Source organism: Yamadazyma tenuis, chromosome 4 (genome assembly GCF_029203305.1).
Source record: "Yamadazyma tenuis chromosome 4, complete sequence".
NCBI classification, from domain to species: Eukaryota; Fungi; Ascomycota; class Pichiomycetes; order Serinales; family Debaryomycetaceae; genus Yamadazyma; species Yamadazyma tenuis.
In genome coordinates this window covers 923,031-948,193 of record NC_089464.1, presented here as the reverse complement: position 1 = coordinate 948,193, position 25,163 = coordinate 923,031, and the positions used below count along the sequence as shown (strand labels likewise).

General features: G+C 45.0%; 12 protein-coding genes across 12 annotated transcripts; 8 read left to right on the top strand and 4 right to left on the bottom strand. All coding sequences in view use genetic code 12, as the record gives it.

Moving 5' to 3' along the window:
- Window positions 1–256: 256 nt before the first annotated feature.
- PSN45_003514 (uncharacterized protein) lies at window positions 257–2,371 on the top strand (the record flags this gene model as incomplete). Its single annotated transcript, XM_006684215.2, has 1 exon — window positions 257–2,371. One exon carries the CDS (start codon window positions 257–259, stop codon window positions 2,369–2,371), a length of 2,115 nt encoding a protein of 704 aa, XP_006684278.2.
- Window positions 2,372–2,563: 192 nt separating this feature from the next.
- FAP1 (FKBP12-associated protein) lies at window positions 2,564–5,863 on the top strand (the record flags this gene model as incomplete). Its single annotated transcript, XM_066158097.1, has 1 exon — window positions 2,564–5,863. The coding sequence occupies one exon, from the start codon at window positions 2,564–2,566 to the stop codon at window positions 5,861–5,863; it is 3,300 nt and encodes a 1,099-aa protein (XP_066014194.1).
- A 91-nt stretch (window positions 5,864–5,954) lies between these two features.
- Window positions 5,955–6,731, bottom strand: PSN45_003512 (uncharacterized protein; the record flags this gene model as incomplete). Its single annotated transcript, XM_006684654.1, has 1 exon — window positions 5,955–6,731. The coding sequence occupies one exon, from the start codon at window positions 6,729–6,731 to the stop codon at window positions 5,955–5,957; it is 777 nt and encodes a 258-aa protein (XP_006684717.1).
- A 1,067-nt stretch (window positions 6,732–7,798) lies between these two features.
- PSN45_003511 (uncharacterized protein) lies at window positions 7,799–10,135 on the top strand (the record flags this gene model as incomplete). The annotated part of the gene is made up of 1 exon (XM_006684216.1): window positions 7,799–10,135. One exon carries the CDS (start codon window positions 7,799–7,801, stop codon window positions 10,133–10,135), a length of 2,337 nt encoding a protein of 778 aa, XP_006684279.1.
- A 170-nt stretch (window positions 10,136–10,305) lies between these two features.
- Window positions 10,306–11,028, top strand: mge1 (GrpE, mitochondrial; the record flags this gene model as incomplete). Its single annotated transcript, XM_006684217.2, has 1 exon — window positions 10,306–11,028. One exon carries the CDS (start codon window positions 10,306–10,308, stop codon window positions 11,026–11,028), a length of 723 nt encoding a protein of 240 aa, XP_006684280.1.
- Window positions 11,029–11,320: 292 nt separating this feature from the next.
- On the top strand, window positions 11,321–12,442 carry LYS12 (homoisocitrate dehydrogenase; the record flags this gene model as incomplete). The annotated part of the gene is made up of 1 exon (XM_006684656.1): window positions 11,321–12,442. One exon carries the CDS (start codon window positions 11,321–11,323, stop codon window positions 12,440–12,442), a length of 1,122 nt encoding a protein of 373 aa, XP_006684719.1.
- A 2,038-nt stretch (window positions 12,443–14,480) lies between these two features.
- Window positions 14,481–15,971, bottom strand: PSN45_003508 (RsmB/NOP family class I SAM-dependent RNA methyltransferase; the record flags this gene model as incomplete). Its single annotated transcript, XM_006684220.1, has 1 exon — window positions 14,481–15,971. One exon carries the CDS (start codon window positions 15,969–15,971, stop codon window positions 14,481–14,483), a length of 1,491 nt encoding a protein of 496 aa, XP_006684283.1.
- A 127-nt stretch (window positions 15,972–16,098) lies between these two features.
- Window positions 16,099–18,270, top strand: PRK1 (actin-regulating kinase prk1; the record flags this gene model as incomplete). Its single annotated transcript, XM_006684221.1, has 1 exon — window positions 16,099–18,270. The coding sequence occupies one exon, from the start codon at window positions 16,099–16,101 to the stop codon at window positions 18,268–18,270; it is 2,172 nt and encodes a 723-aa protein (XP_006684284.1).
- Window positions 18,271–18,331: 61 nt separating this feature from the next.
- Window positions 18,332–20,890, bottom strand: HDA1 (Histone deacetylase hda1; the record flags this gene model as incomplete). Its single annotated transcript, XM_066158096.1, has 1 exon — window positions 18,332–20,890. The coding sequence occupies one exon, from the start codon at window positions 20,888–20,890 to the stop codon at window positions 18,332–18,334; it is 2,559 nt and encodes an 852-aa protein (XP_066014193.1).
- Window positions 20,891–21,507: 617 nt separating this feature from the next.
- Window positions 21,508–21,906, top strand: PMU2 (phosphomutase; the record flags this gene model as incomplete). Its single annotated transcript, XM_066158095.1, has 1 exon — window positions 21,508–21,906. The coding sequence occupies one exon, from the start codon at window positions 21,508–21,510 to the stop codon at window positions 21,904–21,906; it is 399 nt and encodes a 132-aa protein (XP_066014192.1).
- Window positions 21,907–22,008: 102 nt separating this feature from the next.
- On the bottom strand, window positions 22,009–23,112 carry PSN45_003504 (uncharacterized protein; the record flags this gene model as incomplete). Its single annotated transcript, XM_006684225.1, has 1 exon — window positions 22,009–23,112. The coding sequence occupies one exon, from the start codon at window positions 23,110–23,112 to the stop codon at window positions 22,009–22,011; it is 1,104 nt and encodes a 367-aa protein (XP_006684288.1).
- A 64-nt stretch (window positions 23,113–23,176) lies between these two features.
- On the top strand, window positions 23,177–25,069 carry PSN45_003503 (uncharacterized protein; the record flags this gene model as incomplete). The annotated part of the gene is made up of 1 exon (XM_006684226.1): window positions 23,177–25,069. One exon carries the CDS (start codon window positions 23,177–23,179, stop codon window positions 25,067–25,069), a length of 1,893 nt encoding a protein of 630 aa, XP_006684289.1.
- Window positions 25,070–25,163: the final 94 nt, after the last annotated feature.

Sequence of the window (25,163 nt, the reverse complement as noted above, 5' to 3'; positions counted from 1 at the left end):
TCCCCTTTTTGTTTTACCAAAAGAACAGGTATTTTGTTTGCAAGGCATCTTCCACCACTCCTTCTTTTGGTTTTCTATTTAGGCGACCTCCCATCCCCGTTTGCCTCGTGTCATCCCGCTGCCGCTGTTGCAAGTTTCATTTCCCCGTCTCCGGCTACTTGAAACTCATCAAATAAGCGAGTGAGACATATCACATTTTCACAAACCTATATCACCAACCACCCATTCAAAGTCGGTGGTCTCAATGTCCACTTCTATGTCTTCAACCATTGTAGAGGAAAAACTTAATCCCAGTATCGTCAAGAAGATCCATCGGGAAGTCAGATTCGGTAATTACATTCTAGGCTCCACTCTTGGAGAAGGAGAGTTTGGAAAAGTCAAACTCGGCTGGCGCAAAGATGGTAAGCTTCCCAACCAGGTGGCCATCAAGCTCATCAAACGAGAGACGTTATCCAAAGACACGGAGCTGGAAATCAAGACCCATCGGGAAATCAATTCTTTGAAGCTACTCAGTCATCCCAACATCGTCAACTTGGTGGAGGTGATGAAAAGTGGCAAGTATATCGGCATAGTATTGGAATACGCCTCTGGCGGCGAGTTGTTCGACTACATTTTGAATCACAAGTACTTGAAAGAACCTCTTGCAAAGAAGTTTTTTGCCCAGCTCGTCAGTGGAGTAGATTACATGCATTCAAAAGGCTTGATACACAGAGATTTGAAGTTGGAAAATTTGCTTTTGGACAAGAACAAGAATATAATTATCTCTGACTTTGGATTTGTTAACAGTTATAATTTGAGTTCCAATAATGACTTAATGAAAACCAGTTGTGGATCTCCATGCTACGCGGCCCCCGAGTTGGTGTTGACTCCAAATCCTTATAACGGTAAAAAGGTCGACATCTGGTCTTTAGGTGTCATATTGTACGCCATGTTAGCCGGGTACTTACCGTTTGATGATGACCCTTCTAACGAAGATGGCTCGGATATCATAAGGTTATACCACTACATTTGCAAGACTCCTTTGACTTTCCCCGAGTATATCACTCCTTTACCAAGAGATTTGTTACGGAAGATCATAGTGGCAGATCCTAAGAAGAGAATTAATATCAATGAAATCAGAAACCATACTTGGCTATCTTCATATGCCAACTTGTTGTCCATCAGACAACCCGAATGGGATAAGATATACAAGGATAAACAGACCAAGTCCATTAGTTCAACCACTTCGAGTGTAAACCCAAGTGTGAGCAGAAGTCAAAACGCTTCAAAGAGATTCTCCATGATTAACGAACCAACCAATTCCGCTCAATTGACGTATAATGCATTTAAGAAACAACACGGAAGATCTACGTCTTCAGGATCAGCTTCCAACATCTTCATGAGTTCTAATACATCCATTGACGAACATAACGAGGAGAATATTCAGGTGGGTACTGTCGCCGCTCCTGGCGGAAACAAAATCTCCACCATTATTGAACTGCCAAAGAGGCATCCTTTAAGCGTGATTAATGATACCACTTTTTCCATAAATCCTAACACCACCATTCCTATTCCAATTGCGATTTCGAATTCGGAAAAGCCTGTTGATGCTGGTGCCAAAGCTATCCATAGTAGCACCTCACGTTTACCTCACCAACCCAAGAAACCTAGACCAACTTCGTACCATCCTTCCAGCTCATACAGTGCATATAACAGCAGTAACCCAAGTGCATTAGATTTCAGGTATCCTTCACCGATCAACATTCCTATTCTGCAATTCCTCCCACCTTCAAGCGGTTCTACTCCCAAGAATTCACCCCCAAAGGGTTCACCTCCTAAGTCTGATATTGAGTCTTTGAGCTTGAGTTCCAGAAGGAACTCGGTGGTCACTGCAATAAACGTTAATGGCGTTTTGACCAGAGACAATAGCGAAAAGAGAAACTCGGTTTTGATTTACTTGGAGGACAGAATGAACAACATCGATTTGGCCGAACGCGAACGTGAACCAGAAACCACTGTTTCGACATCACCAATAATGAAAGTTACCACTCATGTTTCCGTCGCTGAAGAACCAGCTTCTACTGCTGCAGTCCCATCTGTTGAAAAGATTGTGGAACCAACGCCCAGAATCAGAGAAAGATCCGATAAGGTAGACAAGGAAACAAAGAGACGCAACAGATTCAGTCTCTTATCGATTTATTCCAACTACAGCACCAGTCAAGTAGACACCACACTTGTCCAAGCCGACTCTAGCAGACGGAAACCTGATGTGGACAAACCGAAGGCATCGGTGTCCAATTCGTCATCAAGCCTTGTGAAGCGTAACAAAGAAGTGAGTGCGGCCAAGAAGGTGATGGACTTCTTTAAGAGACGCAGCATACGTGTAACTTAGCCACCAAGAGACGCATCGGTGGACCACTCGTTTATATAGTCCATCCATCCATCCATCCAATACAGTAGCACTAGGCTTCATGAGGTAATAAAAACTAACCCCGGGAATTTAATTCAGCATTTGTATAGTATTGTATAAAAATTTATGTCGAGATTTCGCAGCTGGCGATAACATTTTTCACTTAGTATTGTTATGGCATCTGATACAAATCTACGAAATCCCACTGCCAGCGGCGATGTTAGCACCACCGAATTCCAGACGGCTGACGAAAACATCATCACACCCACAGCGCTAACCCAGGAGCCCGGCAAATCTCAAAGCTCTTCTTCAGAGACAGAAGACGTTTATTCAGAATCTGAGTTAGAATCAGAATCAGACTCAGACTCAGACTCAGACTCAGACCTCATTACATCACTTTCTGACACCATTCTCACTGATATCGAGGCTGGAACGTACGCGTGTCTAGTTTGCACCTTTGAAATCGACAAGGAAACTTCTCAAGTATGGTCTTGTCCTGACTGCTATAGGGTATTCGATTTGGACTGTGTCAGAGACTGGGCCAAAAGGGGAACCTCCACCACTTCCGACAAAAAATGGCGATGTCCCAACTGTAATACGTCCCACACTAAAGTACCCAACCGGTTTACCTGTTGGTGTGGTAAAGTTGAAAATCCTCAACCTGGTCTCGTGCCGTTCAGTTGTGGGAACGTCTGTGGACACAAGTACGACGAATGTGTACACTCGTGCACTGCCGTGTGCCATCCGGCTAACCATCCCATTTGTGGAGCCATGGGGCCCAACATGGGCTGCAATTGTGGGCTTTTTGAGAAACAGTTACCGTGCTTGATCACTCCTTATAAGCATGGATGGAAGTGCGACGAGCGGTGTCAAATCTCCATTTGTGACTTGGGCCACAAATGTAACCGGTCATGTCACCTGGGATTTTGTGGGCCTTGCACCACTCCGATCACGGGGTCGTGCTACTGTGGGAAGAATACCATCACCATCGACTGCAACCAGAAGTATCTTCAAAAAGCTGGCGACGGGATCGCGATCTCTTACTGCGATGAAACCACCAAAAAGTACTACGACTGTGGTATACACTACGAAACTATCGAGTGCAAGGTTCCCACTGCCACGCGCATGTGTGAGTTTTCGCCTGAGCTCCAGAAGACGTGCTACTGTGGGAAAACCACTGGAAAAAGAAGACAAAAGTGTACAGACCCCATTCTTGAGTGTGACTTGGTGTGTGGTAAGCCGCTTCCGTGTGGTTGTCTGTGCAACATGAAGTGTCATAATGGCCCGTGCGAGTGCTTCAATCAAAAGGTCATCAAATGCAGTTGTCAGAATCACGAGTTTTTGGTGAGCTGCAAGTCGCTTCAGCTGGGATTTATTCCCAAGTGTAAACACAAGTGTGACGCTCTTTTGAATTGTAGAAAACACTACCACAAACAGGAATGCTGTGAGTACGAGCCGGTGGCGTTGACTCGAGAAAGACACATCAAGAAGGCGCTCCGAAACCGAGTTGTGTCGTCTATGACTGCGCATAATGACGTGATGACCATTGAACCAGTGCATATATGTTATAAACAGTGCAACCGGACCAAGAGCTGTGGAAACCACCCGTGTGAGAGCTTGTGCCACGCGGGACCATGTCCGCCGTGCTGGCAGTCGTCCAGCGATGACATGGTGTGTCACTGTGGGAAGACGGTCCTTGCTGCACCAGTGCGGTGCGGGACCGAGATCAAGTGTACTGAACAGTGCATACGTCCCAAGGCATGTGGGCACGCTCCCGAGTACCACCGGTGCCATGAAGATGACTATGAGTGCCCTCGGTGTACGAAATTGGTGGAAAAGACCTGCCAGTGTGGAAGGGCCACTATCAAGAACATTCTTTGTTCGGGTGCAACTCCCAAGTGTACGTACGTGTGCACCCAAAATAGGGACTGTGGCCACAAGTGTTTGCGAAACTGCTCGCCAGCCTGTGACGAAGGCGCTCACTTGACAAGTGCCTCATGTCAGGACAACTGTGGAAAGTTCAGATCCAATTGTCCGCACAAGTGCATGTTGAAATGTCATATCAATAAGGTGGGCAAGTCCGCCAACTGCGACGCCAAAGTGTGTTCTGAGTTGGTAAGCGTCTCATGTGAGTGTGGAAGAATTACTAAGAAAGTGTCTTGTAATAGTTCAGTTACCGAGCCAACTGTTATAGGCACTAAGTTAAATTGTGACAATACATGCGAGCTGCAGAAGAGAGACGAAGAATTAAAGCGGATTCTCCTTCAGTCGGAATCCCAAACACCAGGAAATGGGGTTGTGTATTCCGAATATGTTATCACCACCTTTAGGAAACAGCTCCGGTGGTGTGGGAACATTGAGACGTTCTTGCTGGAATTTATAGCCAGTGACAAGAAGTCGCATCATTTTGCGGCGATGAATAGACCACAACGGCAGTTTATCCACGAGCTAGCCGAGACTTTTAAGTTGTACTCCGAGAGTCAGGACCCTGAACCTAGACGGAATGTGTTTATTTTCAAGACATCAGAGTCCCGAATACCATTGCGAACCATTAAAGAAGAAATCAAGATTATTGATGCAATTGCAGCAGAAGAGCGGAAAAAGCAGCAAGAGTACTTGGACAAGCTCCAGGAAGAATTATTCAACTCGGTGTTTATACAAGATTTGTTTTTGGGCATCACCAAGCAAGGACTTCAAGAGCAGCTCTCAAACCGAATGGAAGGCTTTGACATTGGAGAGCACGAGTTTATACAAATCAATAAAGATTTGGCTATTATTTGTGTGGGGGCAATGACGATTGAAAGAGAGAACCTGGTGTATATTTTCATGAAGTTTTTGAAGAAATGGTTGCGGGAGTCGAATATTGCATTTGACTGTAACTTGAGTTTGATTAGAGAGGGTGAAGTGTTGAAGATGGATGTGAAAGTAGCGAGGGCCAAGGAGGTGGTGAAGCTTGAGAACAAGGAGAATCCGTTTAGGATGATGGGAGCAGAGGGAGAGGAGGAAGAGGAGGAAGAGGAGGAAGAGGAGGAAGAGGAGGAAGAGGAGGAAGAGGAGGAAGAGGAGGAAGAGGAGGAAGAGGAGGAAGAGGAGGAAGAGGAGGAAGAGGAGGAAGAGGAGGAAGAGGAGGAAGAGGAGGAAGAGGAGGAAGAGGAGGAAGAGGAGGAAGAGGAGGAAGAGGAGGAAGAGGAGGAAGAGGAGGAAGAGGAGGAAGAGGAGGAAGAGGAGGAAGAGGAGGAAGAGGAGGAAGAGGAGGAAGAGGAGGAAGAGGAGGAAGAGGAGGAAGAGGAGGAAGAGGAGGAAGAGGAGGAAGAGGAGGAAGAGGAGGAAGAGAAGGAAGAGAAGGAAGAGAAGGAAGAGAAGGAAGAGAAGGAAGAGAAGGAAGAGGAGAAGGAAGAAGAGAAGGAAGAAGAGAAGGAGCCAGAAGAGAAAGAGGAGACGAAACCAAACAATGGACCATCACTATCACCATAGCATTTGGCACACCTCTCACTCATTTCTAGTGGCTAAGCTACACCACACTATCGATATATACATTAATCGTTACATTTCATAGATATCTACACTAATCATCAGAACCAGCGCCACCATCATCAGAACTATTTTCCTCTCCATCTCCAGACTTCTCTTCCTTTCTAGTATGTTTTCTTTTTCTTCTTGTTTTCGTAACCTTCTCACTGACCTTCTCGTCTTCCTTGGACTTCTTCTTCTTAACACTCAACGGATTAGGACCTTTGGGACCCTTCTTCTTTTTCACCACCGGTTTAACCGACTTATTTTCCTCACCATCCTCCTCTTCTTCAAGATCTCTCTTTGTTCCCACCTTCACATCGTTTAAACCACCGGTCAACTTCAGTGACTCCAACTTCTCGGCGTACCGCAAAGATGCAGACGAAATCGAGTCCATCACCATCACTGAATTCTTCATGAATACAAAGGGAACGCCCGGAACCGTCCTCATTCTGTTTCTAAGCTCAACGTGCTGGGTGGCTATCACATATTTGAATTTATTGTCAGGTAAAGTAATCGACTTGATACACTCTACAGGCGTCAATGGATCAGAAGGAGGATGGTTGCACCGACGTCTTTCAAAGGTTTTGGCCAAGTCAATGGCACTTTGGTTGTTGGTTTTGTACAACGCTTGCATGCAACACTGGGTGATCATAGGTTTCACTTCACCTTGGATAGTTCTCGACAACCCTCTAGGTAAATTAAAGGAGGCCTTGTCGCTGGTGGTAACGATCTCGTCGTCAACAATCACCTGGAACGGTTCTCTGAACTTGAACGCGTGAACGTAGACGTTCATTTGTTTTTTGTACGACTTGGCTCTCTTTTGTCTCATGATGAGGTGGTGAGGCCATCGCCAGAAGCGAGAAGAGCGAGAACAGTGTCGCGCCAGGAAGCAAATGTCGGGATGAGTGTCGCAAAAAAAGTCCTCAGAGAAATTGTCGCGTGTCTGGGGTCCACTTTCTGAAACTTCGTCGCATTGACATTCCTGACTAGTTCTCTTTGGCCCGCCACACGGCCCCGCAAACATATGGACGTGGGCAAACCCATTTATCTTATCTGTTCGTCTTCGATTTCAGATGAGTCCCCCAAGCTCATAAGGCCGAAACCGCCTTAGGCCCGATCTCTTCACATGGTTGGGCCCGTGCCCTCGGGAAGAAAAGTTGGAACGGCACCATCACCAAATCCCTGGCAGGGGGTGGGCGGTGCCTCCCCGGTATGGGTGCGTCTTTAGCTGTCCGCGGGTTCACAATTTGGTACGACTCCAACGGGGGCCGACTGATGCACGGCTCAGGCTATAAATAGACGTGGTCTGCGAAACGTACGCGAAGACCACACTTCTTTTCACCCGATACTAAACGTAGACATCCTTCACAATCAGTTCGGTTGCCAAAATCGTGTTGATGTATTCCCATCTCTGAGCGGTCTAATGTAACTTGGTGCAGCTTGGTGTTTCAGTATTTAAAGCCACCGAGCGCAATTATTTTAAGGATCGTCAGACAGCAAGCAAAAAGTCACATATTTTTATGCACATGTCAAACAAGCCTGTCATAAAAATGTGTCAGAAATTCAGACTCACGCAACTTGGTAGACGGGGACATCTGGCACTTGGGCCATAGTTTTCACTCACCGCTGAACGGCACGCCTGCATCGTACTTTGACCACATAACAGAGGGCAATATGGCGTCAAAAACATTAAAATCGGGGACGTACGGCTCCTTTACTTTAACCAATGACATTTTAGGATTACCTTTCAAATCATCATACTTTCCTGTTTGGGAATGATGCTGGGAGCCTCGTGCCAAATAGTAAGTAGATCTCAAGAAGCTTTTGTTATCAGCGATTAAGCATATAAAACTCACATTTCCCCATCTTTTTAATCTTGGTTATCAGGTAAAAACAATGGCGAAATTCTCCAAATTCTTTTCATCTGAGAAAGATTCTGAGATCGTTGAAACTAACCAATTCTCCGATGATTTCGAGTCTGGCTCCCAAGCGGTGCCCATTTTGACCACCGAAAAATCAAGAGATTTTGACCCTATTACCTCCAATTTGGAAAAAGAGTTCATTGCCGACGAGTATGCAGGTGTTCACGTAGAAGATGATTCTCCATACGCTGAAGTTAGAGCGGCTGTGCCCTCCACTGATGATACTCTGATGCCCCAAAATACCATCCGGATGTGGACTTTAGGGTTCATTTTGTCCACTATCGGATCTGCTATCAACTTGTTATTCTCGATGCATTCACCTTCCATTTCCATCACCACATTTGTTACCTCCATTTTGGCGTGGCCTGCTGGTTACCTCTGGGGCCGGTTTCTACCCAACGTTAATATCTTTGGAATGCCCTTAAACCCTGGACCTTTCAATCTTAAAGAACATACTTTGATTGTCATTATGGCAAATGTGTCTTTTGGAGGTGGTGCTGCTTATGCCACCGACATTTTGCTTGCTCAAAACCAATTCTACAGTCAGGATTTTGGCTGGGGATTTGACCTTTTGGCCATTTGGTCCACCCAGTGTATTGGGTTTGCCATGGGAGGGTTGGCTAGAAGAGTGTTGGTACACCCGGCCTCGATGATCTGGCCCTCCAACTTGGTTTCGGCCACCTTTTTGACCAACATGCATATCAACGCAAACTATCCTGCTAACGGCTGGAAAATCAGTAGATTGGCGTTCTTTGGAACCGTGTTCGCCTGTTCGTTCTTCTGGTACTTCATCCCCGGTTACATTTTCCCAGCCTTGTCATACTTTGCTTTCCCTACGTGGATCAAGCCAGACAATGTGATTGTCAATCAGGTGTTTGGAACATCCACCGGTTTGGGATTAATTCCAATCACTTTTGACTGGAACCAGGTATCTGCTTACATCGGGTCTCCTTTGATTCCTCCAGTAGGAACAATTCTTACCATTTTCTCTTCGATCGTGGTGATCTTCTGGATTGTGGTCCCGGCCATTCACTACTCCAATGTCTGGTACGCCCAGTACTTGCCAATTTCTTCATCTAGCTCTTACGACAACACTGGTGTTTCTTATAATGTGAGCAGAATTATTGATACCGACACCTTGACGTTCTTGCCCGACAAATACAAGGAATACTCGCCTTTGTTTTTGTCCACAACCTTTGCCATCTCGTACGGGTTGTCATTTGCAGCAATGCTTGCTACCTTGGTTCACACGGCTTTGTTTCACGGAAAGGATATCATCAACCAGCTTAAGCAGAAGGAAAAGCCCGATGTTCATATGAGATTAATGAAGAATTATCGGGAAGTCCCTGACTGGTGGTTCGGAATCGTGTTTCTTATCTTTTTTGGTCTTTCCATTGCCACCATCAGAGCCTGGAACACTGAAATGCCTGTCTGGGCCTTGGTAGTAGCTTTGCTTATTGCCCTTTTGTTTTTACTTCCAGTGGGTATCATCTTCGCCTTGACCAACATTGCCGTTGGTCTTAACGTCGTGACTGAGTTTATTATTGGTTACATGATCCCCGGTAAGCCATTGGCCATGATGTTCTTTAAGACCTTTGGTTACATCACCAACAACCAGGCGGTTACTTTTGCTCAGGACATGAAGTTGGCCCATTACATGAAGTTGGCTCCAAGATTGGTGTTTTCCGTGCAATTTTTCGGTGTGATTTGGGGTTCTTTGGTACAGATTTCTGTGTTGAGATGGGCTTATGGGTCCATCACCGACTTGTGTACACCCACCCAGGCTAGTTCCTATACCTGTCCAAACGGTAGAGTGTTTTTCAATGCTTCTATAATCTGGGGTGCCATTGGTCCACAACGGGTATTTTCCCACGGAAGCGTCTACTATGGGCTTTTGTTCTTCTTCATTATTGGTCTCGTTGCCCCAATTATTTCCTGGTTGATCTTAAAGAAGTGGCCAAACTCACCCGTCAGATGGCTTAACTGGCCCGTGTTCTTCTCGGGTACTGGTTACATTCCTCCAGCAACTCCATACAACTATTCCACTTACTGTATGGTTGGTATCTTTTTTGGATGGTACATCAAGCGTAAGTACACTCACTGGTGGGCTAAGTACAACTATTCGTTGTCGGCCGGCTTGGACATTGGATTGGCTTGGTCGTTATTGATGGTTTTCTTCACCTTGAGTTTGACCACCACCAACTTCCCCAACTGGTGGGGAACCACTGTCATTAATACTCCGGATTACGAAGGAACTGCTGTTAGACATCCTTTGGCTGCAGGAGAAACCTTTGGTCCTCTGACTTGGTAGTATGAATATATTTACGTATGGCAATTAATGTAAGTTAACTAGAAAGAATTGTAGCCTACGAATTTAACGATAGTCCATTTGGCTTTGTCTCTCATTTTGCAGTCACAGGGAAATAAAAATTTTCGCGCTTGCAACATCACCGAACTCAACACCGTCACTTGTCTAGCAGAATGCAGAGAATCCAAAAACTAGTGCCTCTCGCCTCGAGGGCCACCGCCACCAGAGCCGCTGTCTTGACTACCAGCAGCACTGTATCCACCGCCTTAAGCTACAGGCCTTACTACTCCCCAGTCTTCGCCGCCCGTTTCAACTCCACCAAAGCCAAAAATGAACCACAAGAAGAAAAGCAACCAGAAGCCGCAGCCGAAGTCGAAGCCGAAGTGAAAGCCGAAGTTCATGAAGACCCAATTGTCGCTGAGTTGCAGTCCAAGTTGACCACTAAGGACAAGCAGTTGGCTGACATGAAAAACCACTACGCCAGAGCCGTGGCCGACTTCAGAAACTTACAAGAGTCCACCAAGAAAGAGGTGCAAAAGGCCAAAGATTTCGCCTTACAGAAGTTCGCCAAAGACTTGATTGTGTCGTTGGACAACTTCAGCTTGGCCTTGAATGCAGTCAAGGAAGACACCTTAAAAACCAACGACGAAGTCAAAAACTTATACGATGGAGTCCAAATGACCCGGACGGTTTTTGAGAAGACTTTGACTAATCACGGTATAGAGAAAATCGATCCAATGGGTGAACCATTTGACCCCAACACCCATGAGGCTGCATTTGAGATTCCTCAGCCAGACAAGGAGCCAGGTACTGTTTTCCACGTCCAACAACCAGGTTACACCTTGAACTCCCGAGTCTTGAGACCTGCCAAGGTTGGAATTGTCAAGGGTGAGTAAATGCATTTTATGATGACTTCTTGTATATACACCAACAAAAACTAGGTTCAACAATGTACATATTTAAATGCGGAAAATAGCTCTATTTGTCCCTAAACAACTACCAATCTACTCCTTTACAATACCTTATAACAAAAGTGTGTTTATATCGCCACTTTATTTTCGGCTTGGTGATAGTGTCATATACTTGAATCAGGTATGACTCAAAGTCCTTAGTGAAAAATTTCCAAACCCGATCGCGAAATTGACTGGAAAATCGTCGCTTTTTCATTCCCCAGATAAACTGCAAACAATGTTCTCCAAAACCATTCGTGCCTTTTCTACTAGCTCCACCTCGTTGAAAAACATCAAGATCGGGTTGATTCCTGGTGACGGGATCGGAAGAGAAGTCATCCCCGCCGGAAGAGCGGTGTTGGAAAACTTACCTTCTAAGCTTGGCTTGAAGTTCGATTTTGTCGATTTGGATGCTGGATTTGAATTATTCCAGAAAACCGGAACCGCTTTGCCCGATGAAACCGTCAAAGTGTTGAAAGAAGAATGTGATGGTGCTCTTTTTGGAGCCGTCTCTTCTCCCTCTGTCAAGGTGGAAGGTTACTCTTCCCCTATTGTTGCGTTGAGAAAGAAGTTGGGTCTTTACGCTAACGTTCGTCCTGTCAAGAGCGTTGAAGGGATTGGCAGACCAGTCGATATGGTAATCGTCAGAGAAAATACTGAAGACTTGTACATTAAGGAAGAACGTACATACAAGGCTGCTGACGGTACCAGAGTTGCTGAGGCCATCAAGAGAATCACCGAGACAGCCACCACCCGGATCGCGAAAATGGCCTACGACATCGCTTTGAAGAGACAGGCCATCAGAGAAGCGTCTTCGGCCACCGGATTGCACACATCTCCTTCTGTGACTGTCACCCATAAAAGTAACGTTTTGTCGCAATCAGATGGTCTTTTCAGAGAAATCTGTAGACTGGTGTATGATGCCAACCTCGGCTTGTATGACTCCATTGCCTACAGGGAACAGATTGTGGATTCTATGGTGTACAGAATGTTCAGAGAACCCGAAATCTTCGATGTGGTGGTTGCTCCAAATTTATACGGAGACATCTTGAGTGATGGTGCCGCTGCTTTGGTGGGATCTTTAGGTGTGGTTCCTTCTGCCAACGTTGGTGAAAACTTCGCCATAGGTGAGCCATGTCACGGATCGGCTCCAGACATCGAAGGAAAGGGTATTTCCAATCCAATTGCTACCATCAGATCTACTGCCTTAATGTTGGAATTCATGGGACATACCGATGCGGCTGCGACTATCTACGAAGCGGTTGATGCCAACTTGGCCGAGGACTCTATTAAGACTCCAGACTTGGGAGGAAACTCCACTACCCAACAGGTTGTCGACGATATTATTAGACGTTTCTAGTGTATTGAAATCAAAATTATTAGACTCGAAATTAGTTATACCAGCTCATTCATTTCCCTATAGCTCTTCGCTTTTTCCCTGGTTGCTTAGCATATTTTTATTTCTTCAAAGTTTTGTGGTTACTGGATTCATCCGGCTATGTAAAGATCTTTTTCACTTGAAGTAACCAATTCAAATGAAAGGTGAACGCCTACATTGAGTGGATTATTAAATTTCAAGCTTCCGTATTCCATTGGATCATATACACTACATAAACATAATCGCCTTGTCAGTAACCGACATCAAGCCAAAAAGAACGTCTTCAAATGAATGCCTCCAGCAAATAGATCGAGCTGGTGCCAAAGTCTTCAAAGACTGGAATGAGCTCCATTGTACGATCGTAATGTTTTACCCAATAAAGCCTATCTGAGAAAGCAACAGTTTTCAAACTGGGTAATTTCAGGATGTAGCTAGGTATTTTAACCATCTGGTTCTCGGTCTCCAGCAAAAGTGACTCCCTACATTCCAGAGATTTCAACACCAAGTAGTATTCAATCGAAGATGATGACTTCCACCCATAGAACTTTACACTGTTCATTTTGGTGAAGTCCAAGAAACTGGAGTCGTCGTATTCGCAACTTTTGCAATTACAACATACACCTTCTAACTGGTCTTCGGGTGCCAGCTTCCAAAATTCCTGAGCGTAACCCTTCATCAAGTTTTCTCCTAGCTCCACCGTTTTCAAAGATGGCCAATTTTTGTTTAGCCATTCGTTTTCTGAAAGCCTTAGACTTTGGGTGCTGGCAGTTTGAAGTTTGTCAAAGGCAATCCAGCTGCCCCTTTCTAAACTCAATTTCTCTGGTTGAAATCGGATATCATGGCTCTTGATGAGCTGACGTAAGTCTACATTGGGCTTGAACAGAAATTCTACCGTGGATTCCAGGAAGAACTTTTTGTAACAATTTAGATCATTGGCATGTCTGAGACTAAGACCTTTGAAGGATGTGATGTGTTTTAAATCTTCTGGAAATGACATACCTAATTCAGGAAGCACATAATCGAGGCTTCCTTCAATATCAACATTTGTGTTTCCTATTTTCATCTCACAATGACAACGTGTGGTAGAATTGTCAGAATCGACGTCCCGATCCTTAATCTTTATTTTGCAGCCAAATTTTGCACACTGTGAAAAGAGTTGTTTGCTAGGAACATAATGGTAAAAGTAAATTGTATTCACCAAATTAGGTTCAAATGTATATCGACTGATGAGATCCAAAAAATTCCTTGTGGATAAAATCGTGTAATTTTCGGGATTCATGAACTGTAGTTCCTTGGGTAGGCTTGTAAAACCTTTACTCAAATTCAACCTTCTGTGAAAAGCTATATCATAAACAAGAATATCCTGGTATAGCTTTGGCTTTGTCATTTGGAATATATATGAATTGCAAGTAAGCATTTGGACCAATGACCATTGGTCTAAATAGTCAAGAATGATTTTTATAACTTCCACTGGTAGGTCATCAAAGCTCATATTGATTTCACTCAGGCACCGTTTTGGAGGAGCAGAGACAAACAATTTGTTGAAGTTAAAGGGACATGTCATCATAATTTGATCTGAAAGGGAGGTTTCAGTTGCAACCATTTGGATTACAAATTGAAGCAACCTCAGTAGTTTAAATAGTCTCGATTTTTATGACACTCGCTCCCCACATATCAAATATGGAGATTTGGCTAGAAGCGATGATTATTAATTCTGGAGTTTCTTACTAGCGAGCATTGTCGGGTATGTGGAGGTAATTGGGGGGAGAGTTTAGAAGAGCACCGGATGGAGTAGATCATCGGGCTTAGGTGAATATAGGTCATAAAAATTGTTGTTCCGTAAAAGCCAGCTGCTTCCTTCCTTTTACCCTGCAAATATGATATTCTTCGAAATCCACTACAAGAGCTTTAAAATAATAGTTTATTATCAGATACTTCTTATGAATATGTATTTATTGGAGCCCAGACTATTATTTGGTATGTCAAACTGGATGCAAAAATTAGCACACAAATAATGCAGTTATGGACCGAATCCCGTCCAGTCTTCTTCTTCTTGTTCTTCTTCTTGTTCTTCTTCTTCTAGTTCATCTTCTAGTTCTAGTTCTTGTTCTTGTTCTTCTTTTTCTTCTCCTTCCCCTCTACTGGCTGCCTCACGTCTCACAAAACAGGCAGCAAAAAAACCTATTCCTCCATCCTCCTTTGCAACAGCTCGAACACATCCTCCTGCAAGATCCCCAACACTTCTGCCTTCTTCTTGAAGAGCAGTAAACTCCTGTGGCCATCCTCGTCTTGGCCAGGTAGATATCACCACATTTCTTGGAGCCAATGTCCAACCCGCTTTCTTGACGTTCTCATCCAACAACAAATCCACCACCACCCTCTCATTTTCTTCCGCATGGATCGAACAAGTGGAATATACCACCTTTTTAGCTCCTGGAAATGATAAGGCGTGCTTCATTATGGAGAACTGGAATCTGGATAACTTGTTTAGCCTCTCGGTACTGATCTCCTCTTTATGCTGTTCCAATGAATCCTCAATGGCCCTTCCAAAGATGCCTGACCCGCTACATGATGGATCCACCACCAAAGCCTCAATGTCTTTGAAGTCATTTGGATTGACGCTGGTGAAGTCAGCATGAGTGATTTGGATGAGGTTGGGTTTGTTGGAGGCAAGGTTGCACATCTTCTTCAAGATCTCAACTCTTTTGTTGTCCCGTTCAAACGCATAGACAACCGAACTCGGCTTGTCATATAAATACGATGCTGTATGTGTTGTCTTATTCCCGGGAGCAGCACATGCATCGATGATGTGTGTTGGTTGGAACTGCGGATCATTAAAAAGTATATGCCCAGGGAAACACGAAGCTCTATCTTGGATAATAAGTTCTCCTTTGGCATAGGCGTCTGATTTCATGATCAATTCACGATTATGCACACCGTACAAGTTCGGTACAAAGTCATCTTGGTAGAGAAACCCGGTGGAAGTGATTTCGCTGATATCACTGACTGGCTGCAACTTTTTGAAAAAGTCATATTTTTCAAAGAATACGGCCGTCGTGATCTTGATTTGATTAACTCTAAACCACCGTATGGGTGTCTCATCATTTTGTCCCTTCAAATTGGGGAACTCTTCGACGCTTTTGATCTTATATTTCAATTTCAACTTGATGAGCTCTGATGTGAGCCTCGTTTTGTGCTGCAAAAACGCATCTTTGATGGGATGCTTGCCCAGTTGGATACGACCTTTGGCCTGAAAAAGAAGGTCGTGTGTCAAGAGCCACAACATTTCGTCGGTAACCCGAAGTTTCTTTATTATAGGACTGGCTTTAAGCTTCGATGCTTTGATCACCTTCACGATGTACTCTTTATACTTGAGAGTGGAGATAACCAAGGCAAACACATGTTTGGGTGAATTAGTTAGGCTCTTTTCATTGAATATACGGCTCTGGAGGCTGCCTCGCTCATTTCCTGAGCTACGGAGGTACTTTTCTGCTTCAAAGTACAACTTCATCGCAGAAGTTTTATCGGCAGAAACTTCATTAGATTTTTCGCGCGACCCTCAAAACTTCTTGATCAAACAAACTTGGCACTATTGCGGCTGGCATTGAATCCCTCTACCTTGGACGACCACCCCTCTCATGCCGTCAGCTCCGCCAAATGCATATGCACCGGGCGCCAACTTAACCGTCGGATCGCATAATGTTTCTATCATCAAGTACATTTCTTCCGGGGGCTTTGCCCATGTCTACACTTGCAATATTGATCCTCCATTCAGAGGATCTCCAGTTGCTTGTCTCAAACGAGTTCAAGTCCCCAGCAAATGGCAATTGAACTTGTTGCGCCAAGAAGTTGATGCCATGAAGCGCTTGAGAGGTAATCCTACCATTGTGTCATATATTGATTCTCATGCCTCCCGATTGAATAACCAGGGCCATTCTACCATCGATGCTCCAGGCTCTAGCCAACAATATGAAGTGTTTCTTTTGATGGAATACTGTTCCAACAACGGCTTAATCGACTTTATGAACACTAGGTTGACCAACAAACTTACTGAACCTGAGATCTTGGTGATTATGAGAGACATTACCTTGGCCGTAGCCATGTGTCACCACTTACAGCCTCCGTTGATACACAGGGACATCAAGATCGAAAATGTCTTATTGGATGAAAAAGGAACCTACAAGTTATGTGATTTTGGGTCTGCTGTGCCTTATGCTCCGGTCCCTAAAACCAGTCAGGAGTTGCAACTTTTGAAGGATGATATCATGCAGCATACCACTCCTCAATACCGGGCTCCCGAGATGATAGAGTTGACCAGAGGCTTCCCCATTGATGATAAACTGGATATTTGGGCATTAGGCTGTTTCCTCTATAAGTTATGCTACTACACCACTCCTTTCGAGCTGCAATCCCACGCTTCTTTACAGGATTTGGAGAACCTGATTGTCAACAGTTCACATACGTTGCACATTCCTCACAACCGGCCCGGGTCGACGTTCTCGCCCCGTTTGCGGAATATCATCAAGTGCTGTCTTCGTGAAGATCCCCGAAGAAGACCCAATGCCGTTCAGCTCTTGGATGAAGTGTGTGTTATGATGAATATTCCGGCTCCTAAGGTCGTTCCTGCTTCTGTCATCGAAAGACCTAGTACTCCTGCCGCTCCTATGCAACCTCTGAACGGGCTGGTCCACAGCAAGAGCTCATCAGATTTGAATAGCATCAACAGGCCCCCTCCATTTGAAGGCCGCAAACCCCAAACCGCCAAAACTGATCCTTTTGCTCTGATAGACAAGTCTAAGTTGCTTCAAACGACGCGTCAGCACCCACAGCAGCGACCCAAGTCATTGTATGCTGCTCCCAGACCAACCTCGATTTATGGTGGCAGAGATATACTGCCTATCGGAACATCGGCAAATACCCACCAGTCTTCGAATACATTGAAGAACTACATCCAACGGCAACTCAGCAAGAGCAATGAGAGCATCATCACTCCTCCCGACGAAGATGACAACACTCTCAACTTCTTGAGAGATATGGAAGACATTTCCAGTCAGAATACTGGAGGGAGTTTCAAGGCGTCGTTCAAGAATGGGTTAAGAAAAATCAGTACTGGAAACAGTAGTTCTGGTGTTAGAAGTTCGAACAATACTGGGAACAATTATATTCTGAATCATAGAAGATCCAGTATCTCGTCCATAAAACAAATTCTCACAGGTGGGGGATCTAGGAAGGCCAGCAACCACGAAGAGAGTGAGTTTAAGAGAGATACAGAACAAACAATCACTTCTTCTTCGTTCACATCTTCTGCTCCCAAGAAGTTATCCATTCAGAGAAGAATGGTTCAGTACTTGAACAATAATAATGATCAGACAGTTAAAAGAACTGCACACGGTTATGGAAGATATACTGCCGAAGAAAGTGACACCGACGATTTAGAGGCCATAAACGACGGCTCCTACAAGTCAAGGATATCTTTAAACCCTCCTCAAGTCCCCACCAGTTTATCTTCCCAAAGAGCCAAGTCTGCCACACCGCCTCATCCTTCGCTGCTGCCCGCTGCTGTTCTTGCGAAACCCAAATATAAGCATTCGTCTACGAACACATCTGAAAAGGCTCTACCTTCCATAACTCCCTCCAAAATGAGAAATCTGCTTAAGAAACCACCTCCAAAACCTACCAAACCAGTTTACTTACGTACCGCTGAAGGTGATAGCTCGAGTCGGAGACTCAGTAGCTCGAGCGAGATCTCCATACCCGACTTGGACGACTTGGAAAAACAATTTGCCAAACGATTCCCCAGCTATGTATAATTATGCTATAACTCTACGAGTGAAGTTACGAATAGTTTAATGTTACATTTGATAGACAAAATTAATTTGAGGCGCTGCTATCTTCGAAATCTTCAATGGAGTCCAAAATGAAATCCACTCCTTCATCAAACCGTTCACTGATGACTTCCCAGATACCATCGACATCAGCTCTTATGACTCTACCGAACTTTCTTCTTGGTCTCTTTATTTCACCGTTTGCGTCTGTGGTTGTCACAGTCGAGCCATTTCTATTGGCTTGGGATCCACTCGAAGCATTTCCTGTCCAGCAAGGATTTAAACAACTGGTGAAAATAACAGAATTCGAGTAGAACCAATCAATCATTGACTCATCCATCACTGGTACTAAAGGTTTCAAAGTAGACCTATTGACAAAACAAACAGTTCCTTTGACGATTTCCTTAATTTCTTGTGAGGGTCTTTTGGCATAAAGGTGTACAATGGACTGGTACGCATCACCGAACCCAACGAAAATAAGTTTGGTTAACTTGTTGAAATAAGATAAATAGTTGTCCCAAACGTACAACAAAAGTTCTTGAGCAAAGATGTTTGGATTGTAAGAACCATATGAGGCATTGGAATGTTTGTTCAAGTGTAAAGACCCATTACTGGACACTGGCAAAGTGAACGATGGAATGTTAATGTCTATGTATCCAATCTTCTTGTTGTCTTCACTGGCATCATCATCTTGCTCTTTCTTGATCTTTTCAATGATTTGTATCAAAGGGTGCTCTAAAACAACTGAAGAGTTACCCTCAATATTCCCATTTACTGAGTTCACATTGGCCCAAATATCTGGAGGATCATGGACAGTCACAACCACAACAGGGGCATCATATATATGAGGACTTGCAACAATCAAATCCTCCAACCGAGGTGGAAGGTCAACAGTGAATGGGTTAAACTTGTCGTTCTCATTCGACACAATTGGCAAGTTGATGAATGAGTACAAATTGAATAAGTGGTTGGCCTGTTGAGATCGTATAGGATCATTAATGTTGGTCAACTTATAGCCATTGACATCTTCTGGTAGCTCAAAGACCTCATCGAAAGATCTGCTTGGGTTTCCTGGTTTCAAGCACGTCCAATATTTGGATTGAGTCTTAATGACCTCATCAACAACCTCAATAGTATCCAAGAAAGGATGTTGTGTGATGGTGGATTCGGGAGGTTCTCCAAGTAATACTTTAGCCACTGCCAAAGCACTTTTACTGATGGAATCAAGATTGTAACCTCCCTCCAAAATCACCGATAGCTTACCTCTGGCAATACCTTTCAACATGTGTGTCATATATCCATACCCAGCCGGGGTAACATGACACCCACCCACAATGTCCCCATCGGCCGCATCGAAACCTGAACTAACAATGATAAAATCAGGATCAAATTCTGAAATCACTGGGATCACCAACTTATTAAAAGCATAGACATAATCACCATCCCCAGTCCCAGGAGCTCTCCAAGGAATGTTCATATTAAAGCCTTCACCTTCCTCTTCTCCACACATTTTGTGGCTACCAGCTTTGGTGCCAGGATAAAACCGGCCGTTTTCATACCGATGAAGTGATATATACAAAACTCTCGGGTCATTGTAGAAGGCCTTTTGGGTCCCATTACCATGGTGGATATCCCAATCGACAATGACAATTTTTCGTACCGAGTCTGGGAACAACTTTAACATGGTCTTAGCGGCCACCGCCACGTTACTGAAGAGACAAAAACCTCCAGGGGTGTCAGGTTCTGCATGGTGTCCTGGAGGACGAACAATTGCCATAGAATTTTTCACCTGTCCGCTAATAACTGCCTTACAAGCCTCAATACTTCCACCACACGACAACTTTGCCGACAAGTACGAGTCGTTATTGACATATATCGAATCCCCCGTCTCTGTTTCTTCAAGTAGCTTATCGCGTGACATCGTCTCAGTCGAGGCAATATACTTCAAGTGTTCTTCGGAGTGTACCAACAAGATCTCCTCATCAGACGCTTCTCTAATTGGAATCTTCATCATAAGAGGCCCCAAGTCATCGGTTCCCGATAACGATGGATCGGTGATCAAACCGGCCTCAGCAAGCTTTTTGTAGATTCTGTAGATACGTCTGGGGTCTTCTGGATGGGGATCAATATACTCGAAGTAGGACGTGAAAATCTTAGCATGGTATCTCATCCTCACGTCGTACACAAGCCCAGTTTTCAAAGGAGTATAAAAGAGCTGTGGACCCGACTTGGGCACCACCAACATCCCGTTGCCGTTGGCGGCCACTTCTCCATTGCCGTTACTGGTAACAATTTCGGCATCAGAGCCAGCTATAGGAGTCTCCGACTTGACGACGTCCTCCGTGAGATGGATTCTTTTGGCGTCACTTTCCTCCACGTCTTGGACGGGCCTTGTGCCGTTGTCGTCCTGAAGCTCTGCTTTGATGGACGGGTCTGGTACTGAGTTGGTCGAGGGTTGAGCATTGTTGACATGGCTGAATATACCATCGGGATGATGGACGTCTCTTTTGATGCCATTACTAACGTCACCAGCACCGGGAGTTATCTGCTGTTCGGATATTTCCTTGTCACGGCCAACAGAGGCTTCCGGGTGGTTTTCAGACATTTTAAAGGAAAGAAAAAAAAACTATAGATAATTTTTATAACACCGTTATTTGTGCTCGCTAAAACTCTGGTATTCGAGATATGTCCGCGATAAATCAAAGCCTCTTGGTTCCAGACGAAAGTGACCACCGCGATGCCCATGACTTCCTCGACCACAATGACATCTACTACCAACAAATAGACAAGGCCTCTGTGATCTGGCGCTTCAGTTGTATGAAAGGATTTTTTCGCCAGACTTTGGACGCTACAGACGACATGACTTTCAACTACGCGCTTCAAGATTTCGGCATTCTCAAGCCCTGGGAACATATTGTGCTGGAAATACGTCGTCGAAATCGTGATGAGAACCTGGCCGTTAAGTATAAGCTCTTATTACTTGCCCGGCATGGCCAAGGGGTCCATAATATTGCTTCTATTATGTACGCGCTGGAGTGGGCTTCAAAATGGCGATTTGTGGGAACTGACGGTAACCTCGTATGGGGTCCGGACCCGCTTCTCACACCGCTTGGCCGTTGCCAGGCCGAAGAAAACCGCCTGTTTCTTGAGACTCAGGTGCAAAAGGGTATGCCAATTCCCAGCAAATTTTATGTTTCTCCACTCACCAGGTCTATAGATACCATGAGGATCGAGTGGAGTTCGGTGGAGACTCTGCGGCCATTGGTGGTGGATAATCTACGCGAAACTATTGGCATCAACCTCTGCCATAAACGGCTGCAAAAAGGTGAATTGCAGGCCAAGTACCAAGACTTAGACTTTGAGGACGGGTTTCCTGAGGAAGATGAGCTTCATCTAAAGCTGCAGAAAAGAGAAGAGATCTGGGAACAGTTTATGCGCATAAACGGGGTGTTACAGGATCTCTTCAGTAACGAGTTACAGTCTGATGATACCGACGATGTGGTGAGCATCACTTGCCATGCTGGTACCATTAGAGCATTTCTCTCGGTGGTTGGACACAGAGGCTTCACAATCCCGAAGGGTGGCATTATCCCGGTAATTGTAAAAGCGGAGAGAAACTAGGTTATTTATATGGCAGTTTGAATATATATATATATATTTACTATTGCAAATTGTAGTGCGCTGACCTAAAGTCTACGCTAATACGCTGAACCTAGTGCTGTTCTAGTATGGCTTGTACCGCACATCCTTCTTCTTTTTCTTCTTGTCCTTCTTATCCTTCTTGTCCTTTTTTCTATGCTTTTCCTTCTTTTCCTTTTTCTCTGGTGCTTCAAGCTCAATTGCTTCAACCCCAGGAACCTCTAATTCCACCTTCCACGGTAAATCCCACATCTTCACCAGTCCATCCTCCCCACACGATAATGCCTGTTTCCCTCCAGCAAACACCTGTAAGTCTCGTACTACCTCGTCCCCATGAGCTCCTGGAAATACAATTGTTTCCATTCCAAACTGCTCAGACAACGGACTAAACAGCCGCAACGTCAATTCCTGGTTAGAATTCGTTCCATACGACACGTAGCCCTGTGGGTTTACGTCCACCACGTACTCGCACCCCCAAACTTGCCTGGCGTCGCCCAAGTCTTTCGGTACGGGCTCTTCCCACACCTCGTAGTTCGTATTGTTCAACTGATGGAAGGAAAGTGTCTCCATGTGAGACAAGATTCCAATCCGATCCTTCAGCACAAACTGGCACGAGTGCACTGACAGGTAGTTGATGACCTGGTGAAGGGCATCGTCTTCATCCTGTTCCTTCAAGTCATACACATTGACATATCCATCTGTCGAACCAGACATCAAGTACTGGGAGTACTGCGGGTGGAATCGCACACAGGTTACATCGTCGTGGTGTGAATCAACGTATGATTTGATTGGCGTCCCTGGGTTTCTTAAGTCCCATACATGGACTTCGGCGTCTGTACCTATCAATTCAGTACCACCTGCAAGCATGTTGGAATGGAAATCAAGCGACAAAAAGCCGGTGTTTTTTGGGTTATGGAGCTGGTGTACAAGTTTTTCAGTTCGAAGGTCCCATACTTTGATGCCATCCGTGGAGCATGAAGCAATGCCATTGGAGATGAGCTTGATGCAATTAATGGATGATTCGTGAGCGTTAATGGTCTGCACCGGACACCGAAGAGTGGCGGCATCGTAAAGGTTTAAGGTTCCGTCCGAGTGCGATGCCACCCACGAGTGGTCATCGATCACCTGAAGCTGTAACACCCAATTTTCAGGGCCATTTTCCCATGTGTTAACAAGTTTTGCACTCATCTATCAACAGAACAAAACCATTCGCGCGCAGAAAAATCAGATTTTATCTACAAAAACAACCCTAATGAGTAGTATTGTGAAAAAGGCACAGACCCTGTTCACGCCTAAGTTCAAGAAGAATGTCAACAGAAAGCGGCAGAGGACCTCCGATGCAGATACCTTGGTCACACCCCAAACCACCCAGCAGAGCCAAGAAGACCTGATACCAGATGCTGCTTCCCCCGATAAACAAGCACCTTCTGTAACTCCAGAACCTTCCCAGGTAAGTTTCTACAGTTCCAGCAAGCTGGACAAGGTCGCTGAAGAAGATGTGGATCCACACGATGCGACCCGGAAGATCAGTATTTCTGAGGAGGTCATCACCAACGAAGGTGAAGAAGATGAGGAGGATTATGGTGATAATGACATTTTCAAGAAACCTCAAGAAGACCTCACCCGACGCAAGTCATCCATGTCACAGAGGCGATTGTCAGGAATCTCCATCAGAAAATCTGGTTCTCGGTCGGCGTCGATCTCGATTTCTGTCACTCCTAGAGGCTCCTTTGGCGAGTATAACGATAAAATGCCAGCCCCCATCCCTATCGAGATTCCAGTGACAAAGAACAAGCGAAGACGATCTTCAGTAATTAAGCCTTCCAAGCGGGTATCAATCTCTGACGGTCGATCCAAGTCTGTAGGTGAAGGAGGTGAAGTACGTGATATTGAAGAGGAGGATGAGGACGATGCCAACGAGGAGATGCTCCTAGTTGACGGAGTTGAAACGAGAGACACCGTCGTGGAGTACAATGTGGACGACGAAATTTCCAGAGACGAGTTGTATGAGCATGGGGAGTACCTTATATTTGCAGTCAACCCCATCACGCTGATATTGAGCCAGTTCCGAACCGGGCCGTTGGAAGGTAAACTTGAGGGGCATGACGATAGAGACTATCCTTTAGCACCCGAGACGGTGAGTATGAAAATCAGTTCAATCAAGCAAATCCCCAAACATCTAAGGAAAAGGAATATTGGATCTTTGGTCAATATCAAAATCGACCTGGAAAAAATGACCATGGAAGACATATGCAACCCCTCCTTACCCGTAGGGGTATTATCGCACAACTTTCAGCTCGTACAGGAAGCCAAAAAGAGGACATTGGAGGCACAAGCCTTCCGGAGAAATGCTAGAAGATATGCCAAATTGAATCAAATATCGTATGAGAAAGCCATAGAGATTTTGGAGAAGCAAGCCCGCAAGGCAGAACAAGAAAATGGCACAGTATCCAAAAAGGAAGAAGATACCGAACAAGGAGTCAAGCCCGATCCTGCAACCGAGCTTCCTTCTATTCGTCAGACAACTGGACTTAAGTTGAACGTCAACCCCTCGGGAAAAATTGACATTGATGCTGAGTCCACAGTGGTTCAGAGAGGCGCGCAGGACCTAGGCGATAGACAGAGAGAGGAAACTAATCCGTTTGAAAAACCAGTGATCTCTAACACCTATTCTAAGCGGAAGTACACCGATAAATGGGAACCCAACGAAGAGCAGAAGTTCTACGACGCCATAAGTGTATGGGGCACGGACTTTTCTATCATTAGCACGCTTTTTCCACACCGAACCCGCAAACAGATCAAGGCCAAGTTCAATAACGAAGAGAAACGTCGTCCTGAGCTTGTAGATATGGCCCTCAACCGACACGGAAAGGTTGATTTGGAAAAGTTTGCTGCCGAGACCAGGATGAAGCTTGAAACGAAGGCTCACTTCGAAGAAGCGCAACGGCAGATCCGAGTGGAGAATGACGCTCAGAAGAAGGAGATTTTGAAAGAACGAGAAAGAGCTATGCTTGAAGATGCCGAGAAGAATAGAAGAAAAGAGATTGAACGGAAGTCGGGACAACGGCAACCGATCCAACGACTTTCCAGAACCAAGCAATTGCGGCAAAACGAAGAAGTGGTGGGGACCTTGGAAAAGAAGTAGAACAATTTGCCAAACAATATTTAGAACACTAGGTAAATATAACGACGATGACATGAACGCGCGAGCGCGACTTCTGTGACTCTGATTTTTCAAT